This window comes from Amblyomma maculatum, chromosome 4 (genome assembly GCF_055883805.1).
Source record: "Amblyomma maculatum isolate TAMU_Amacu chromosome 4, ASM5588380v1, whole genome shotgun sequence".
Classification (NCBI taxonomy): Eukaryota; Metazoa; Arthropoda; class Arachnida; order Ixodida; family Ixodidae; genus Amblyomma; species Amblyomma maculatum.
Window position 1 is genome coordinate 15255855 of NC_139347.1, and position 18895 is coordinate 15274749.

The window sequence follows — 18895 nt, forward strand, 5'->3', positions numbered from 1 at the left end:
TCGAGAGAAACTTTTTCTTTTGGTAACTATGTTTAGAAAATGCCTATGACTGCGTGGCACCTACCCTTCTGCATCATTTGCACATCCAATAGCAGTCCTAGACACTCTGGGCCCCAGCTCAGTTGCATCAGATAAACATGCATTGCACTAAGAAGCACAAATTACTAACAAGGAGGTTATATATAACCTCCTTGGTTACTGAAACCAGAGCATAACATAAGACAGAACAGCTCCTTAAAACCTGCAGACTTCCTGATATGTATGAGGCAACAAAACCTTGTTAGGCAATGACTCGTCACATGAGAGGTGGACCCCCTCTTGACAATGTTTTCTGTGCAGTGTTGCTACTTGCTCCATCGTTTATAGATCCCTTTTAGTTCTGAAACTGCGCCTCCAAAAGCGGCCGCACTTTGCGCCTCAGTACTGAGATGGTGCTGCGGTCGAAGCTTGCGCCACGCCGGCCGTGCGCCGATACGGTAGCGCTGCACTAGCTGGCACATTTATTTGTTTTTTTTTTTAATACAAATATCCTGTTTTTCTGTGCGAGTGTCAGCGCAATATCGGCTGTACGGCACATGTTACCCTGCAGTTCAGTGTTGGCATCTGCACTGTCCATGAAGTTTTAATCGACGATTTAAAAGTTGAATGCGCTGCCGGACGTTATTTGTCGGACGTTCTCGAGCACAAAATTTTGAAAATGATCACTCAGAAGGTTGGTGGTGTACGTCATTTATCTTTCTAAATATTGAATGAGCGACCATATTACAATGCATTTTGAGCCATATGATTTCAGCTGGCACTGGCATAACTGGGGGAAGAGATATTTCTCTCTGCTGCCAAATGGCCATTTGTCTTGCAACTGGGAGAGAACGGCACCCGGAGAGACAAATTGATGCGAATAACATGAAGGGTGTGCAACACACACTGCTGGGAAGGGGATGTTGTTAAATTCTATGAACATGCAATCACAAAAGTGGCCAAAACCTAGCGGGTGGTATGGTCCATCAGGCATGATGCATTTTTCTAGCGTGTCATAATCATTTATTGTACATCTGTCTAAATGAATAACGGCAAAAATCTAAAAAAACAAAACAAACGTTACATGCACAACACAAAGTGCGGAAGATGCCGAGTAAATTAGATGAGTGAAATTTAATCAACTGGTGAAAAAAAAAAAGCACTATATATGGTTACCTAGAGATCGGAAGCTCTGGATGAAAATGGGCATTGTATATAGGTCGATTTTTGTACAAGCAGCAGGAATATTACTAAGAGCTAGTGCCGGGTCCGCGAAGTCATGAATTGCGGAATACCTGCCGGCGGACAACTTATGTCGACGTTGCCCATATGGATCTGAAAATTACTTTGCTAAGAGATGTAGAGGCGATTGTGCCCGCTTTGCAAACTATGCAAAGCCTGTTGGACCTTTAAAAGTGGAAGGACTGTCTACCACAAACAGGCAGAGTTTTTGAATTAGGGAGAAAAGCAGTGCAAGGTGTTTGAAATTGACGAAGGTACTGAAAAGAAAAAGTGCACTATATTAATCCATGAAAAAAAGTCCATCTTGCGGCCCCTCATTTGAGGAAGAGGCTGGCCGAGTTGTGCCACTTTAGCCGGCAGCAAAAACGGGAACAAATTAGCCATCCCAAAAAAGTGATGATGAAAGTGCCAAAACCTCTTATAAAAGCATGCAAGACCTGTCAGGTCACAATATATGCCAAACAAAGGGGGTGTGTAGATGCTTTATAAGGCCCAAAGTCCATTAATCGTCTCAAGCCTCGGGTTCAGACGACATCAACGGACAGAGGCTTCACACATATGGTTCACAATTTTTTTTTTTTTTTTTTGCCGTGTATCTGATTGCTATTGCTAAAAATAATGAAGAAGAAAACATCCATTTGGACGGAATGCGATGAAATAGGAGTGAGCAGAGCGAGCACACACTCGCTTCCAGCAACGCACCTAGATCATGTCGGAAACACTAAAGCTGAGGGCGTCACCTAAGCTCCGCTTTTAAGACTCTATAGCGCTTCACACATATGGACCCTGCTTTTTTACAATTTTTACACAGCGATATACTTAGCATCGAGGCCGTGTTGGTCAGCTCAGATCTGGGGGTTCAAATCTGGGTCATTGAATGGGCTACTCAGGCCGCTGTCTGTCATGGACTGATAGCCACCTAACCTGGATCGTCTGTATTCTGCCTTTTCTGGCGAAATAAATGTTTTGCCATCCAATTGAATCAGCAGATATTGGCTTTCCATGCTGAGCAGTACACCTCTTAACGCAGTTCTCATTTTTAAAAATATTTCAACTTTAATTCATCAATTGCACACTGAATTTTACTTAATTAGCATTATCAAGCATTGGATTTCATTCAGAGCATCCCGACACCATTGAACCTCGTTTTGCCTATAGTATTTTCTTTCTTTCATTCCCCTTTGAATAAGTGTGAGTGCTTAATTTCGTTAACTTATCGCCGCCTGTCACAAAAAAATTGGTCATCGATCACTAAAACCATGAATTACCATGGTACGAATTCTTTTACGCAGGGCCCGGATATTTCTGAAGTACGTTGCGGACTGCAACTACTTCGCCGACGAATTTTCGACTGAAGAAAATGTACAACCTATCGTTGAACACCTAACTCAGCTGGCAGGATTAAATAATCTTTAAGCACGCGGCAGTACTCGTCATTGTTTGCTGGTACACGTACGTACCTACGTGTATGGTGCGCAGGCATTAGGACCAAATGGCACAAAGAAGTTTCTATTATGTCCAAAGACAGACGCCCATTTATTTCTAAGCAGTAATCATCCTTACTGACATGGGACACAAGTCCATAAATTTATACAGTGCAGATAACGACGTCACGAAGTGCGAGCAATGCTTCAGTGCAATTCGGCAGCACAGTGCGGCTGGCCGCACTTCTGTAGCAGACGCTCTTCCCTGGCGCAAAGGTCGACAGCAGCGCCGTGGTGGCGGGAGCAGCGGCGGACCGCCTGCTCCCTACGGATGCGCCGAGGAGATACGGAACTGAAAAGGATCTATAAACGTTGACTTGCCCTACACAGCAGCTAAGATCAGACGCCATCACTGAACAGCTTGATTAATCTTGTATTTTTATATTGAAGAAAGTCTTTCGTGAAAGTTATTTTTCCATGTTTAAGACACTGCTGGCAATTTCTAATTTCTCTTTTTTTTTGGCCCATTATGCAAAGCAAAAGAAAAACTACTGTGATACAGTGGTTTTTCTTTATTTTGTTTTGATAAAACAAAATTTGATAAAACATAAATCAGTACAATATTTCACACTACACAGAAAAGCACCATTGTGTAGAAAAATTCATAGTGGGTGAATGATAGCTTTATTTTCAAGCAATGAGGGCGCAGGGGGGCATTGTAAAGTCTCATGCACATTATAATTTTAAAACTTGAATTCCTTGTACTTCTTTGCTGCTTTGGTGGTGTCTTGTTGCTGCTTTTTCCTCTTGTTCTGCAAATGCACAAGAACAAATCAGGTAAGCGTGCATGGCTGCGTTAGCTCTTGTAGCTGGTCAAGTAAGCACATGAACGTAGACTGACATAATTGCATCACACGTGTTTTTGTGTAAATATTGCATTTGGTTTTGTTTCATCAGCTCTTTCTTTCCTTGAAAGCCTGGAATCAACAACACGGTCATATGAAAATCAAGGCAGTGAAATCAATTTCATAGTCGTGTAGCAGTGCGTGCCCTTCTAAGGCTGCTATGATGGCTGCATTGGTGCACCCATTTCTTTGCTGTCCATCATTAACAGCGTACACAGTAAGATGGAGTGCCCTTCCACATTCAAACTCAATGTGGCCGCTGTTTTTTGAAACGGGCAGTAAAGAAAGTTACAGGGTTTTCTTGCGCTAAATATTTCAAAACAGTTTCAGAAGTGGATAAGAACGTGCTCAAAGAGGGTCTAATAATTTTGTACTTGCACAATTTCGTTCACTCAACAAACCAAACAGGACAAAATTTTAGAATATATTTGCACACCTCTAGAAGCATTAGATGAATTCTGGAAATGTGGGTGGCTAGTCCGAAACATATGAAAAGTTCCCCCATCCTCCTTTTTCTGCTCACTAAAGCAAGGAACAATAAATGGCCATTTACTCACAGTCGCTCGGTCCTTATTTGGCAGTGTGCGAATATTTGAATATGAATCGAATATGTTTGTCGCTCGATTCATATTCGAAAATTACCGAATATACCGCAGGTTTCCCGCACTGTATGACCACAAGGGCTGTGCAGTGAAGCATCCTCAAAGTCGGCGCAGCACTTTCTTAATTATTTCAATTTCGTGTCAAATGCAGACAACCATCGTGCTCATCGGATAAAATTGTAGTGCGATTCAAACGGTTGTTGCCGGTTTTTGTCAGGCCTATTGGAGCTTTCAGATAATAGGGACATTTATCTTCTGGTTCCTTGAAGGCCGTATTAAAGTTTACTGTATTAAGCAGCAATATGACAGCTCCACTTAGTTTCTTGCAGGTCCGTCCTATGCGTACAACTGGTATACAGAATCTTGTATGAAATTTGTATTTGATCTTTCAGTAGGGGATGCACTTACGTGCAATTCTAGTTTACTTTTGTTTACAAATACCAATTCTGAAATAAACAAGATTTCTTATTTTAATTTTTCATTTCTTTTTTCCTTCCACTGATCAGGTAATAAAAGGCATTTGCCCCATATTAGTGTTAGAAAATTCCAACATTTGCAGACCCCTATCGAAATCCCGTGCAAAACCTTTTGGAAGTTCACCAAAACTTGAGAGAGGGACACAGAAAGGGTCTCTCACCTTCTGGCGTGCTGCATGCTCGGCCACCATGTCGCTGAGGTCCTCCTTAGCAAGGTGCGATTGCTGCTCACGCAGAGTTTGCTCGTAACGGGCTGCCATGGCTGCGGAGTCCATCTCCAGTTCACTCGGGTCCAGGGCAATTTCCACCCCACCGGACTGCTTGGCTGCCACAGCTGATCCAGCCACTGCTGTTGGCATCTTGGGGCCCTTGGCCATGGCCTGAATGGAATCGGCATATCTCATTGTACCCCAACTCAATTCTCAAGTCACAGAACCCAACATTGCACTGGTTATGGGCATGGTTCAGTGGGAATGCACTGTCCATGGACATGTAAATGGCTGTGCTGGAAAGGTACAGAGCTCTTCAGTTCAGCTCTGTTCAGCATTGATCATGCCATGCTGACATCAATCTTCTGCGAATCCTAGTCACATTTCAAATGCTTGGGCCCACATTGAGAAATGTCCTTAACATTTTTACCATTAGTTTATTTCTCTTATCCACCACTTGTGGAGAAGATTAATGGACACACTTTGCAATGATGATTCCACAAGCGTTCATTGCCTGCAGTTTTTGCTTCTTCACTATCAAAATTAGGGATGCAGGGGTCCTTGGCTGACATGTCCCATGACTAGGCACACTGCGCACCGAACCAATGATAGTCTCCCAGGCCCGTTTCAGTACATCTACAGACACCACCATTCCAACTTTTTAGGTACAAATGCTCAAAGAAGAATGCAATGGGGAATCTGACACCTGAAGAATTAAGCTCTTCCAACAACGGCTGTCACACAGTGCATGTGCAAAACAAACAAGCTCTGCAATACACTGAAACTAACCAAAAGGACACGACGAAAAACAGCTTGTGGTAAATTCAGGTGGAATGGTGCAGAGGGGGAAACATACCGCGCTCATATCATACACATGTGTTGATCCCATCATGGCAGCGCCCACCCTCTCAGTCTTCTTCTCAGGCAGGATGGTGTACAGAGCTGGGGTGTCTCCACTGCGGCCAAAGGAAATAAAAGTGCACTCTTTCAGGGAATCGCACGGCTCTAACAATGGCAGTGGTCCTCTCTTGAATGGCCTCATGTCAAATTACAGCCTACATACTAGGCAAGGCATGCAAGTGGTCAAGCACAAACATCAGCAATGCCGCTGCTGTGATTTGGCTTCTTAAAAAGAGCTCTGATGAAGCATCTTGAAAGAGGAATGAGAAGTATTCACATCCTCTGTAACTATCTTTAAATTGTCGACTACCTTTAAATTACTGAAGGTGAGGAAGCCCTTGTTGCCACTCAACCACCTCAACTCTCCCAGGCAGGTAGCTACTGTGGTACAAAGGATAGTATGCTCGTTATGCAATGCTCAAGCACGAACCTGTAGATGTGGTGAAAACAACCTCTAGTTTTAATTGCCAGTGCTAACCTTTAAGCGTTCACTTTCAGTGCTAAAAAGCCACCCTGAAAACTGATTTCGTGCTGCCCAAATTAATGCTTCTGTAGTACTGCAGTAGAAGTTTGCTATCCACGTACCCTCAAAATAAAACGTTTCTCCACCTCTGCTTTAAATCTAAGCTTAAGAATAAACATTTTTTCATGGCATAATCTGCGATTTCCAACATCTTTGGCACATTTCCTGCATACCTAATTTAGTAAATGACATGCACACTTGAAGGAAAGCCTCCCTTCTCATTATAGTTCTGTTTTTGCTTATTTCGGCCACTTTCTTCACATGTCACACACAACACAATTTAGAAAAAAAAAGTTTTACTAAGGCATTTTACTTTTAATACTGATAGTGACGCATTTGTCATTCAAGGGCATGATAGCAGATAGCTGTGACAAACATAATATACAAAAAATGCACTCAGACCATGCGCAAGTAATTCTCAAAGAACTGTGTCGCAAGAGAATGCTTCCCAAAATAAGTACTTCAGTGAAATGAGTGAATATATGGAATTTTAAAGTTACAAAATTTTCTGGCAAGCAAAGCCTAGCTGCAAACAGCAACTCGTTAATTATTCTGAACTACCACCAAACAAATGGCGCACCTTCACTCAACTTATGAAAGGCAAAAGTAATAACCCTCATTGCAAAATATAATTAAGAATTTGCCACGGAGTGTGCCAGTTCAGCATGCCATCCTTACCCTTCCATCTCGGACTCGATCTTGCGCTTTCGTAGCTCAATCATGTCGGGTGTCTCAACTCCAGCTGGTATAGAGCTGAACCCGCTGGGTGTCACCAAGCCCTCAGCCGGTGTAACCAGGCCAGTCTCATCTTCCACACCCTCTTCTTCCTCCTCGTCCTCATCTTCTTCCTCCTCGGAGGACTCACTCTCGAGTTCACCCCACAAGGTGCGGTCTACTTCCTCCTCAACCATGTTGCTCTGGAATACAGTAGGAGATAAAAAACAAACAAACGAGGTTTTGTGTTCAACACTCATACAGCACTTGTGAGATTAATGCTCTATTTAACATGAACAACAGACAGCATGTGTGAAAAGCTTCAGCCAAACAGACTCCAAATGCATTGTACAAGTCCCCTCAGTCTGATGATAAACATGAAGGCTGGTAGTGAAGTCTTTTTGGAAGGCTACACTTACACCTGTATATCACAAAATTGAGAAAAATCTGCAATATTTCGTTATATGTGCAGCTATCACGCGAGGGCTCGAAAGCAAAATGCAGAATACAAATCAAAATGAAAAATAAATGATGAAACCTCCAAGCAAATGCTCACCTAAACCATGTTATTCAAAGTTGTAAACTCAAAGAAATATATTTCGCTAACACATTGATCACGTGACAGCATCAGCAGCCACTACTGTAACTGCTATGGCTTGCACGAGTGAAAAGTCGGAAGCATCACCTCCTCCTATGCGTCCTGTTTCGGAAATGAATGTTTGCCTCGTGTCACTGGCACCAGAACCGCATGGAAAACTGAGTAATGGCCGCAGGTGTGCAGTGCTTCCTTCTGCTCTTTTATGTTGCAGTCAGACAAGAACATTTGTGCCGTTTAGTGTCACACTGCCAAAGCAAAAAGCTGTGGAGATTGCTACATTTGCCACAAAGAGGTGCCATTTGTGCCAGAACATGGTGCACTGCGTATCAAGTGTGTTTGCTCACTGTGTTCGTAGACATTCCCCTCACTGAGGTTCATGTTTTGTTGTCCAGAAACTTTCAAGTGATTTATTGAATTCTGAAGTAATGCACTGGTAACTAACAGATATCCCCTTCATGGATCACTGCCTTGTCGTGGCGGAGGGGCTTCGTGAGCTCTGCTGTGTAGGGCCACCCAAGAGTTCTGACAAAATGTGATTCACAGGAGAAGGTAATGGCAACCCACTCCAGTATTTCCTGCCAAGAAAACCCTATGGCCAGTCACAATACCATTAATGATATGGCGCCGGATGATGAGCCCCCCAGGTTGGAAGGCGTCCCACATGTTACTGGGGATGAACAAAGGGCGATTCCTAGTAGCTCCAGGACGAATGAAGCGGCTGGGCTAAAGCCAAAAGGACGCTCAGTTGTGGATGTGTCGGGAAGCGACCGGAAAGTCCGATGTTGCAGGGAGATATATCACATAGCAACATGGAATGTAAGATCTATGACGCAAGGTAAACTGGATATCGTAAAGCGAGAAATGGACAGATTGAACATTGATATCTTGGATATCAGCGAGCTCAAGTGGACCGGAATGGGAGAATTTAACTCCGGCGACCATTATGCCTTTTATTGTGGGCACAAATGCAAGAGAAAGAATGGGGTCGCTCTCATAGTAAACAGAAGAATGGGCAAAGCAGTGCTAGGGTACAACCCCAAAAACGACCGAATGATTTCACTTCGGATCCAAGGTCACCCTTTCAACATAACAGTTATCCAAGTCTATGCACCGACCACTACTGCTGAAGAAGCTGACGTTGAGAGATTTTATGCGGACCTACAATGCCTTTTAGACCGCACCCCATCATCAGACGTCGTTTTTCTCATAGGAGACTGGAATGCTAAGGTAGGGAGTGAAGAAATATCCGGAATTACAGGCAAATTCGGTCTTGGTGAGCCAAATGAAGCTGGGCAAAGGCTAGTAGAGTTTTGTCAAGAAAACAACCTGACCATAGCGAATACTCATTTTCAACAGCACAAGAGGCGCCTGTACACATGGACTTCACCGGACGGTCTGTACAGGAATCAGATCGATTATATTATTTGCCGGCAGAGATGGAGAAGCGCGATACAAGCAGTAAAAACAAGGCCTGGGGCCGATTGTGGCACCGATCATCAGCTTCTTGTTGCCAAAATTAAACTTCGATTGAGGAAAACACAGAAAACTAGAAGGCCTTTCAGGTATGATCTGGATCAAATTCCATTAGAACATGCTGTGAAAGTGAGGAATCGATTTCAAGAATTAGATCTAGAAGACAAAGAGCCCGAAGAGATGTGGACTGATGTTCGTGATATAATACAAGAAGTTGCTACTAAGGTAGTTCCAAAGCAAAAGAAATGCAAGAAAGCAAACTGGTTATCTGAAGAGGCTTTGCAAATAGCTGAGGAAAGGAGGATGGCAAAAGTTATGGGGGAAAGAGAAAGATACAAGGTTCTCAATGCGGATTTTCAGAAAATAGCAAGGAGAGATAAGAATGCCTTCCTGAACATACAGTGCCAAGCAGTTGAGGACAACAGCCAATTAAGGAACACAAGAGCTCTGTATAAGACAATCAAAGATATCAAAGGAAGCTTCTGTGCTAAGCTGGGCGTGATAAAAGGACAAATAAGGCAAGGACCTCACTGAAGCCTCAGAGATAAAGAGGTGGCAGGAATACACAGAAGAACTGTACAAGAAGGACCCGAATGTGTAAACCCAACATAAGACGGTTGTGATCACTGATCTCGAGCCGGGCATCCTGAAGAGTGAAGTTGAATGGGCCTTAGCCAGCCTTGCTAAAAACAAAGCTAGCGGAATTGATGGCATTCCAAAGATCATGGCGTCTTGCCCTATCAAGTCCTGGAGCATCAAGGGACAAGAAGTGGAAGCTGTGACAAATTTTCTCTTCTTGGGCTCCAAGATTACCTCGGAAGGAGACTGCAGCCATGAAATTAGGAGACGCCTGCTTCTGGGAAAAAGAGCAATGGTTAGCCTTGACCGGCTAGTAAAGAGCAGAGACATTAATCTGCCAACCAAGATCCGTATAACTCGTGCTATGGCCTTTCCAGTTGTGATGTATGGATGCGAGAGTTGGACTGCGAAAAAGGCTGACCGCCGAAGAATTGACGCGTTTGAATTGTGGTGCTGGCGAAGACTCTTGAGAGTTCCTTGGACTGCCAGAAGATCAAATCAGTCGATATTGTCGACTATAAACCCTGACTGCTCATTGGAGAGTCAAATTCTAAAGTTAAAGCTCAGCTACTTTGGTCATCTGATGAGAAGAGAGGAGTCGCTGGAGAAAGATGTGATGTTGGGAAAGGTTGAGGGTCGCCGGAGAAGGGGTAGGCAGCGAACGCGATGGTTAGATGGCATCCTCGAGGCACTGCAGATGAAGTTATATGATGTTAGGAAGATAGTGAGAGACCGGAAAGCGTGGCGTGACATGGTCCATAGGGTCACGAAGAGTCGGACACGACTGAACTGAACTGAACTCAACTAACAGATGGCTGGCACAGCAATTTTGTTGTATTGGTCAACCGCAGCAAGGCCTTTGTTATGTGGAATTCATGAATATGCGTTTTAACAGGGCTGATGTTTTGTAGCCAAAAAACTGCAGCACAATGATGGCACTAAAGAGCCATGAGAAATTAGTAAGTTCTGCCTTTGTTGAAAACATTATGCATAAATACCTACAACCGAACATTACGAAAGCATCGATTTACTAAGCTTCCCAAATAAATCAAATTCAACTTCTGCCCTACATGTAACAACCATAATTTGCTGTGCCATCGGATACTAATTTAGATGCTATGTATCTTGCATCAGTTAATTCAAATGAGCTCTGGCCATGTCTATGCATGATTGGTTGGCACGCCATTTTGCCCCTCCCTTCCCCCCTCCATGCTCTTTTGGTAGCATTCACTTGTGCCTGTACAGTTCCACTCTTCTAAGACACTGTAGCTACACTTGTCACACACTGCTCCACTGCACTGCACTCCGAAGTATGTGGGAAGCCCTTATGAATAGTTCTGCTTCGATGATACCGACAGTTTGCACACATTAAAGCATCGATAGCGATGTGAAAGTGGTCATTGTTCCAATAACCTCAAAATCAGGCTACCATTGCCCTAGTCTTTCAAGAAATAAACTTACCATGATGTAAGCAGTTCTTGAAGTTTTTAACAAATCATTCAATAATTCAAACATTTGTTCCAGTCCCTTGAGGTTCTTACTAACAAGCTTTTACTTTACTAGAAAGCAAGGTTTCCCGCCCCTATCCTCCAGCACCGAATTTACTGTCTGCATAATGGTGCCATGCAACATGAGTCCTGCCACTTTCTTACGTGCAGTGTAGAAAAAAATAAAACAATAAAAGCATTTCCAGGAAGACGATTTTTTTATGACACAGATGAAATACAAACGTTCATCAGTCTGACTCCACCCACTGCAGAACAAAGGCCTCCCTTATAGCATTCAAATCAACCCTATCCCATGTCAGCTGCAGCTAATTCTCGTCAAGTCTCAATTTCACCTGCCCACCTAACTTTTTTCTGTCCACTGATACACTTTCCTTCTCTTCGAATCCAAACAGTTATACTTAGTGGTTGTCATTTATCTTACCTTCACATTACATTCCCTGTCGATGTCCATTTTTCTTCTGGATCTTGACTACAGTGTCATTAGCCCGCAACTGTCTCTGACCCACTCTTCTTGCTTCCGGTCTCTTGACGTTACATCTATTATTTTCTTTTCCACAGCTTGCTGTGTTGTCTTCAATTCAGGCTGAACCCTTTTCATTAGACTTCACGTTTCTGGCCTACACGTGAGTAAGATGCAAACTACTTTTTTCTTGAAGAATACTCGTTAACTGCCACTCATGATTTCAGAGCACCTGCCAAATATGCCCTCACCTGCCGTCACTAGCTGCCCTTTGCAGAAGTATTCCCTCACCATTTCCAGCGCCTTACTATCTGTCATAAACTACTGTTCCCTTCCGAGGCTATTGAACATTAATGTTCAGCATATCAATTTTCAGACTGCTCATATTAGCTAACTTCCTGTTGTCTGAAAACATGCAAACATGCATGTGACCATGTTTCAAGCTACCATGCTGAATAGTATTAAGACCAAGGTCAGTTCCAGAAGGCCTAAATGACAGACGTGATTAACTTTGACATACCATAGAGTCTGTAGACTGTGTACCGAAGACGTCACCATACAGTGGTCTGCCCATCTCGTCAACAGGTGGTTTTCCCCAGCCGCCAGCATGGTATCCGAAGGAGCAACCCTGGAATAAAACAGGACACACAGCAGTATTTTCTCCCACGGTTCAAAACCAACAAACAGTAAAGCTACATAGTAAATGAACAATAGCCTTAGAAAACAGGAAAAGTTCAATGCCACAACTCAAGATTGTACATCAGACAAAAAACAATCAGGCAGCTTATTTCTGATTAAATTTTAGACACTGCAACCACATTACGCTCTTTGTTTTGAAGATAACTACTTTAATTAGGCATAAGGTATATGAATAATTTGGAGAGAGCATTATTTGTTATGGCATAACTGCACATGGGAATTGTTCCCCAAGTCGACAAATAAAAATGAACAGACTTCTCTACAGAATATGTAGAACCATAGCATATAAAACAAACCTCCCTGAAGCTCAAAAAAAGAGATAATGAAAGAAATCTCCATAATTGATTTCTACCAACTACATACTTACACAGCACTAACCTCTAAATACCATAACAATGATTACAGAATACAGTCGAACCCGGTTATATCAAACCCGGATATATCAAATTTTGGTTATATCGAACTCGTGGAATATCCCCTTGAAAATCCTATGTAAAAGTATAGGAAAGCCGCGTCATATATCGAACTAAATTTCACCGGTCGTTCGATATATCGAACTCCGCACGACGCACCGAAAAGTGGGCCTTCCCCAAAGACGATCGCATCACCCTTGGCCGTTTGCCGCGTGACGTTTTCGAGCCACGCGCGGAAGGAATGAGAGGGGACAGTTCGGCGACGGCTGCTCTGGGCAGCGCCACGCCCATTCCCCAAAGGCGCGCGCATCTGCAGCCATCGTTTCCCGCGCACCAGCACATGACGTTTGCAAGCCATGTGCGTGGGTGTGCCCATTCTTTTGCCGAGCTATCTCTTTCCTTAAGTACGCGCTACGCATGCGCCAAGCCAGCTCAGCCCGTTTTCAGACAGACGTCAGACGCTTTAGCGTGTGCTGCAAACCCCATGCGCGCGGCGGCTGACATGGCTCTCTCTCTCTCTTTTTTTTTTTTTTGCGAGAGTCATTCATTTTTATCAGTGTGCTGTATGGGCGGCGTAGCGTAAGATATGGCGGCTGCGGACGTTAAGAAGCGGCAGGGCTTTTTCTTTTTGGCGGGAGTCGTTTATCCTTGCATGTATGAATCAACGAAAGCGCACGGTCAGCTGCTGCGATCATGATGCCCGCTCCAAGTGCGGCGTGATAAATCGAACCAGGCTTGTGCAATCAAGCCATCACGGGCACTCTGCCAAGTTCGCTCCCTGTCACCGCAGGAGCTATCAAAAGATAAACGCAACCTGACGTTATCGCTGCGCAGCATCTTGGCACGCTGCCAAGAAATGAGCTGCGGATGAGAGGACCGAAACGGAGTGACACGCGCCATCGACATGCAAGCGAAAATGCTCACGATTTAAACCTTGTTTTGAGCTGCCGCGGTGCCTCGAGCGGCGAGAGTTTGAAAATTTTCGCTCTGTCGCTGCCGCATCGTCGCTGAGATCGCTCAATCGCTCGCATGTGAGCGAGCTGGCCTTAATGCTTTTTTTTTTTCTTCATATTCTCGGGTGCAAAAGTGGAGGGTGAGTATATTATGCGAGTGGGTTGATTACGCGACAAATGCGGTATCGTTTTTTTGCATCGTAAGTGCCGTCACAAGCCGATTTTTGTATATCGAATTATCGATATATCGAACTATTTCGCGATCCCCTTCGAGTTCGATATATCCGGGTTCGACTTTACCAGTTAAAAAAGAATGACCGTTGAGGGAAACAGAGAGATACCATATTCCAAGAGTGTACACTACGGGGAAATGATGAGAAATTACTGCATATTATATATTTTTAACAAGCTACCTAAAGGATACATGGAGTACACTAGTATCAAAGAGATGAGAAGAATGCTAAAATAGTGGTGCATGTCCATTTCATAGTGTATGTAAATTTGTCTACATTTTATGCTTGCTTTGAATTGAAAAAGAAATTAATCATATTATTCTGAATTTAGTCTTACACCAATTTATTGTATTTGTTATGCTGCATGCTGCAGCATCTTTTTTTTTAATTTTTTGATCAAATCTTGTTGTATTCTGTTATACTTGCGTTTGCATCTGCCGATCTGCCTCCCACCCACAAGAATGGCATGCTTCGGTGGGGCAGAAATTGTACCAAGAAAAGAGAAGGGCAATAAAGATTATTATTATTTCCTTTTATCCAGAAAATGTAATTCTGTATTAATAAATGGCACCAACCTACAACAAAAGTTTTGGGGACATTTACAATATATTGCTAGTGACAAGTCGACCTTTTCTTTTTTCCTTTTCTTTTTTTTTCTTTTTCGGAGAATGGCCTCCCAAAGTTTGGTATTCAACTTGTAATTGGAGTCGACCTAGGCACGGAGTCATAAATTAAACCTATATGCGGGGTCAAAAGTAGTTTCGCCCAAGCTGTGGGTATATAACGTGCATTTATGTATAATTCTACAATAGTTGTCACATATACAGTCAAACCTCGATATAACGAACACGCATATTACAAATTATTGAATATATCGAACTCTTCCGAAATTATTTTGTCAAACCCATGTATTTTTAACTTCCCATAGCGAACGCGGTTCGGCATAAAACTGATATTATGAACTTCGCGACGCCAAGCACTACCTCACTTTAAATGCAGGAGGCAGGCTTCGTTGCACTACATTTGTGTTGTGCGGCGCAGCAAACGTTCAGGACTACCTCGCAGGCGCTGACAGCGCCACAGATGCCACGACGGCATTGGGAGTTGACAGCCAAAGAAATCCATGGCCTCCAAGATTATCCCCGCGCGCCTGTTTGTGCGCCCGGAGGTGATCTCGGAGGCCATAAGAAATCGTTCGCATCTCACAATCGCTGACAGCGCCGCATCAGCAGCAGCGGCAGCGGCGCGATCGAAGGTTGCTTTTGCCTTTTTGGTTTTTGCGTCTTTCGCGTTTTTAGTGCTAGCAGCGGTGTCGCGGCGTGGCCGTCGTAGTGTTCGGCGGAGGCTACGCCGGTCGTCGTGTCGAGTGTGGTGCGCGGGTGTGCGTAGTGCTGTGATGGTGGTGAGCGTGAAAAAAAGAGCAGCACTGACGTTAAAGACCAAGCTCAAGACAAAATCAGGGCCTTCAAGGCAGTTTACAAGAGGAGACTGATTGACACTTTTCTCGTGAAGCTTCTTATAAAGCAGGACTTGATCGGACAGCGTGAAAGGCGAAACGATTGCCAACTACTTTCGGCACGCAGGTTTTGTTCCAGCAGAGGCCTGTGCATCAAGTGACGATGGGGACGATCCCGACGAAGCAGAAGCAGAGCTTCGCGAGCTCGATGAGCCTGGAACGATTTTTCGCGTTTTGTTGGTGACGTGCCCGCAGCAATGACTGTAGAGGACTTTGTAGGCAGCGACGACATCGCGGCGACTACGGCTGTACTGACAAACGCCGAAATCGCTGTGGAGGTTTCTGAACATCCCGCAGACGATGAGAACATTCAGACTTCACAAGAAGCGCTTGCTGCATTGGATTTACTGCGCCGCCACTGCAGTGCTATTGAGAGCAGTGGGTTTGCCCTTGTTGAGTGTTTGCAAACTATGAAACAGGGCGTGAACGCGATCAACACAAAAAAGCAGGCCACGATAACGCAGTTCTTTGTGCGTAAATACAGTCGAACCCGGATATATCGAACTCTAAGGGGATCGCGGAATAGTTCGATATATCGATAATTCGATATACAGAAATCGGCTTGGGACAGCACTTACGATGCGAAAAAACGATACCGCATTTGTCGCGTAATCAACTCACTCGCATAATGAACCCACCCTTCACTTTTGCACTCGAGAATTTGGAAAAAAAAAAAAAAAAAAAAGCGTTAAGGCCAGCTCGCTCACATGCAAGCGATTAAGCGATCTCAGCGACGAGCCGCAGCGACAGAGCAAAAAATTTCCAACTTGTTGGAACTGTGTCCCTCTGCCGTTCGAGCCACCGCGGCAGCTCGAAACAAGGTTTCTGTGTCGCCGCGGCAGAAATCGCCAGCGTTTTCGATTGCATGTCGCACTCCGTTTTGGTCGTCTCATCCACAGCTCATTTCTTGGCAGCGTGCCAAGATAGCGTGCCAAGATGCTGCGCAGCGATAATGTTGCGGCGTGTTATAGCTCCTGCGGCGGCGGGGAGCGAACTTGGCAGACTGCCCGTGATGGCTTGATTGCACAAGCCTGGTTCGATTTATCACGCGGCGCTTGGGGCGGGCATAGTCCACTGTCACAAAATATTGGAAAGCGTGGTACAGTAGCTGCAAATGCTGTTTGAAGTGAAAAATGCTAAAAGCCGGTGTCATGATCGCAAGCTGACCGCGTGCTTTCGTTAATTCATACATGCAAGAATAAATGACTCCCGCAAAAAAAAAAAAAAAAAAAAAAAAAGCCGCTTTGTAACGCCATATCTTACGCTACGCCGCGCGTACAACACAACGATAAAAATAGACGACTCTAAAAAAAAAAAAGAAGATAGATCTGCCGCTTGTTAACTTCCGCAGGCGCCATAGCCACATCAGCCGCTGCGCGTAGAGGGTTCGCAACACACGCTGGGGAAAGCGTCCGACGTTCTGTCTGAAAACTGGCTGAGCTGGCTTGGCGCGTGCTACTGCGAACAAAGGCCGGGAAAGAGAAAGGAGAGAGATAGCTCGGCAAAAGAATGGGCACACCCTTGCGCTTCGCTCTGTCGCGTTTTTCCCCACTCGTTCCCACCGGTTCTCTCTGGTTCATTCACGCACATGGCTTGCAAATGTCACGTGCTGGTGCGCGGGAAACGATAACTGCAAATGCGCCCGCCTTTAGGGAATGGGCGCGGCGCTGCCCTAGCCGAACTGTCCCCTCTCATTACTTCCGCGCGCGACTTGAAAACGTCACGCGGCAAACGGCCGAGGGTGATGCGATGGTCTTTGGGAAAGGCACACTTTCCAGTGCGTGGTGCGGAGTTCGATATATCGAACGACCGGTGAAATTGAGTTCAATATATGACGCGGCTTTTCTATACTTTTACATGGGATTTTCAAGGGGATATTCCGTGAGTTCGATATAACCGAAATTCGATATATCCGGGTTCGATATATCCCGGTTCGACTGTAAATGGATGTGACCCAAGTAGACACCCTCCGAGTTGCTGTGCCTTCTCTGATTGAATTTCACTGCTCTTGCGTGTATTTTCTACGAAATTTTATATTACAAATTATGGATAGAGCGAACTATTTTTCGATTTTTTAACTGTTCGTTATAACGAGGTTTCACTGTGGTATGAAAGCAGGCTGCTGAAATAACAGGGCTATATCTAGAGATATGCCCCAAATTTTTGTGTTCATGCAACAGAAATGCTGCGAAGACGAAATGCAGGCAATCCACGTAAAAACTGGCAACATCGTGTCTCAGATCCAATCCAAACCAAACCCAGACCACGTGACCAGTCACATGCTATCAAACGAGTGTTTGCAAATTTTTTTCATGTCTAGTCGCCATTCTGCCCTTCATTTTGTTGGTATCCGATTACTGATTATCAGCGGTGTGCATGATTTGTGTGCCCGATGGACACTAACATGCCACCGCAACTTCGGCAACAATACAAGCGCGCCTTTCAAACGGCAAGTGATCCTCCATGCAGAGTCGGAAAACAATGTCACGGCAGGGTGGCAGTTTGACGAGCCGGAAAAGTTTCCGAGGGAACGGAGAAGCCAAAGAAGTAAGATCTTTGCATGCGCTGTTACACGCCATTCCTTTTGTGGGCTGAAATGTGGACGATACCCGGCCATTGAAGAGCAATGGCTCAGGTGACTGCAATTGCGCCCTTCTAGCAGGGACGACGAATTGCAAGAGGCATTTTGTGTACAAATAAACATCTTTGAATGACTCGGTCCTCTGAAAACTTACTGACGAGCTATGGCCACAGCACGATTTAGTGATGACCTACATTCGGGGTCAAACTTTTTTTTGCTAAGGAGGTTTCACGAGTTGGGGGTTCAACCTTTAATCAACAAAATACCGTATTTACTCGAATCTAACGCGCACCTTTTTTCCGATATATCGTGTCCAAAAATTGGGTGCGCGTTAGAATCGAGTACGACCCTAAATCTCCGATATCATATCGCCATCGGCATTTCAAAATGGCCGCCTGGTATGCACTTCGAGCCTACTAGCTGGTCTAGCTGTCTATGCCTAGCTGCAGTAGCGTCCTTCGTGTGCTTTGGTACATGTGCTTTGGTTAGCCTACCCGTTTTCTGCGATTGACCGACCAGTATGGACGTGCCGAAGATTCGTCGAGTTCATCATGATGCCGCATTTAAAAGGAAAGTCATCGTGTGTGCAGAGACGGACGGAAATCGGGCCGCATCACGCGCATTCGGAGTTCCGGAGACATGCGTGCGGGACTGGCGCAAGCAGAAGGAAAAGATTTTCGGCAGCAAGGCTACACGAAAAGGTTTCAGTGGACCGAAGCAGGGCCGGTTCACCGAAATAGAAGAGCGGCTCGCAGAATATGTTCTAGAGCAGCGAGCGGCGCAGCGGCCAGTGACGACGGACCTGCTCAAAGTCCGGGCGATGCAGCTAGCCCTACAAACAGGGCTAACGCGGAGCGACTTTAAAGCGA

The 18895-nt window shown here is 44.7% G+C and overlaps 1 protein-coding gene across 3 annotated transcripts in view; it reads right to left on the reverse strand.

Annotated features, from left to right (window-relative positions):
- Window positions 1–3332: 3332 nt before the first annotated feature.
- The window catches only part of LOC146190333 (splicing factor 3B subunit 2-like), a 57472-nt gene continuing 41909 nt past the window's right edge, over window positions 3333–18895 (reverse strand). For all 3 annotated transcript variants that reach the window (XM_084600800.1, XM_084600801.1, XM_084600799.1), the window contains 5 exons: window positions 12152–12259; window positions 6978–7216; window positions 5733–5832; window positions 4829–5047; window positions 3333–3496 (listed from right to left, as the gene is read on the reverse strand). In XM_084600800.1, the coding sequence (XP_084456926.1) occupies window positions 3428–3496; window positions 4829–5047; window positions 5733–5832; window positions 6978–7216; window positions 12152–12259 (735 nt within the window). In that variant the 3' untranslated portion in view covers window positions 3333–3427. The remainder of the gene's footprint in view (window positions 3497–4828; window positions 5048–5732; window positions 5833–6977; window positions 7217–12151; window positions 12260–18895) is intronic.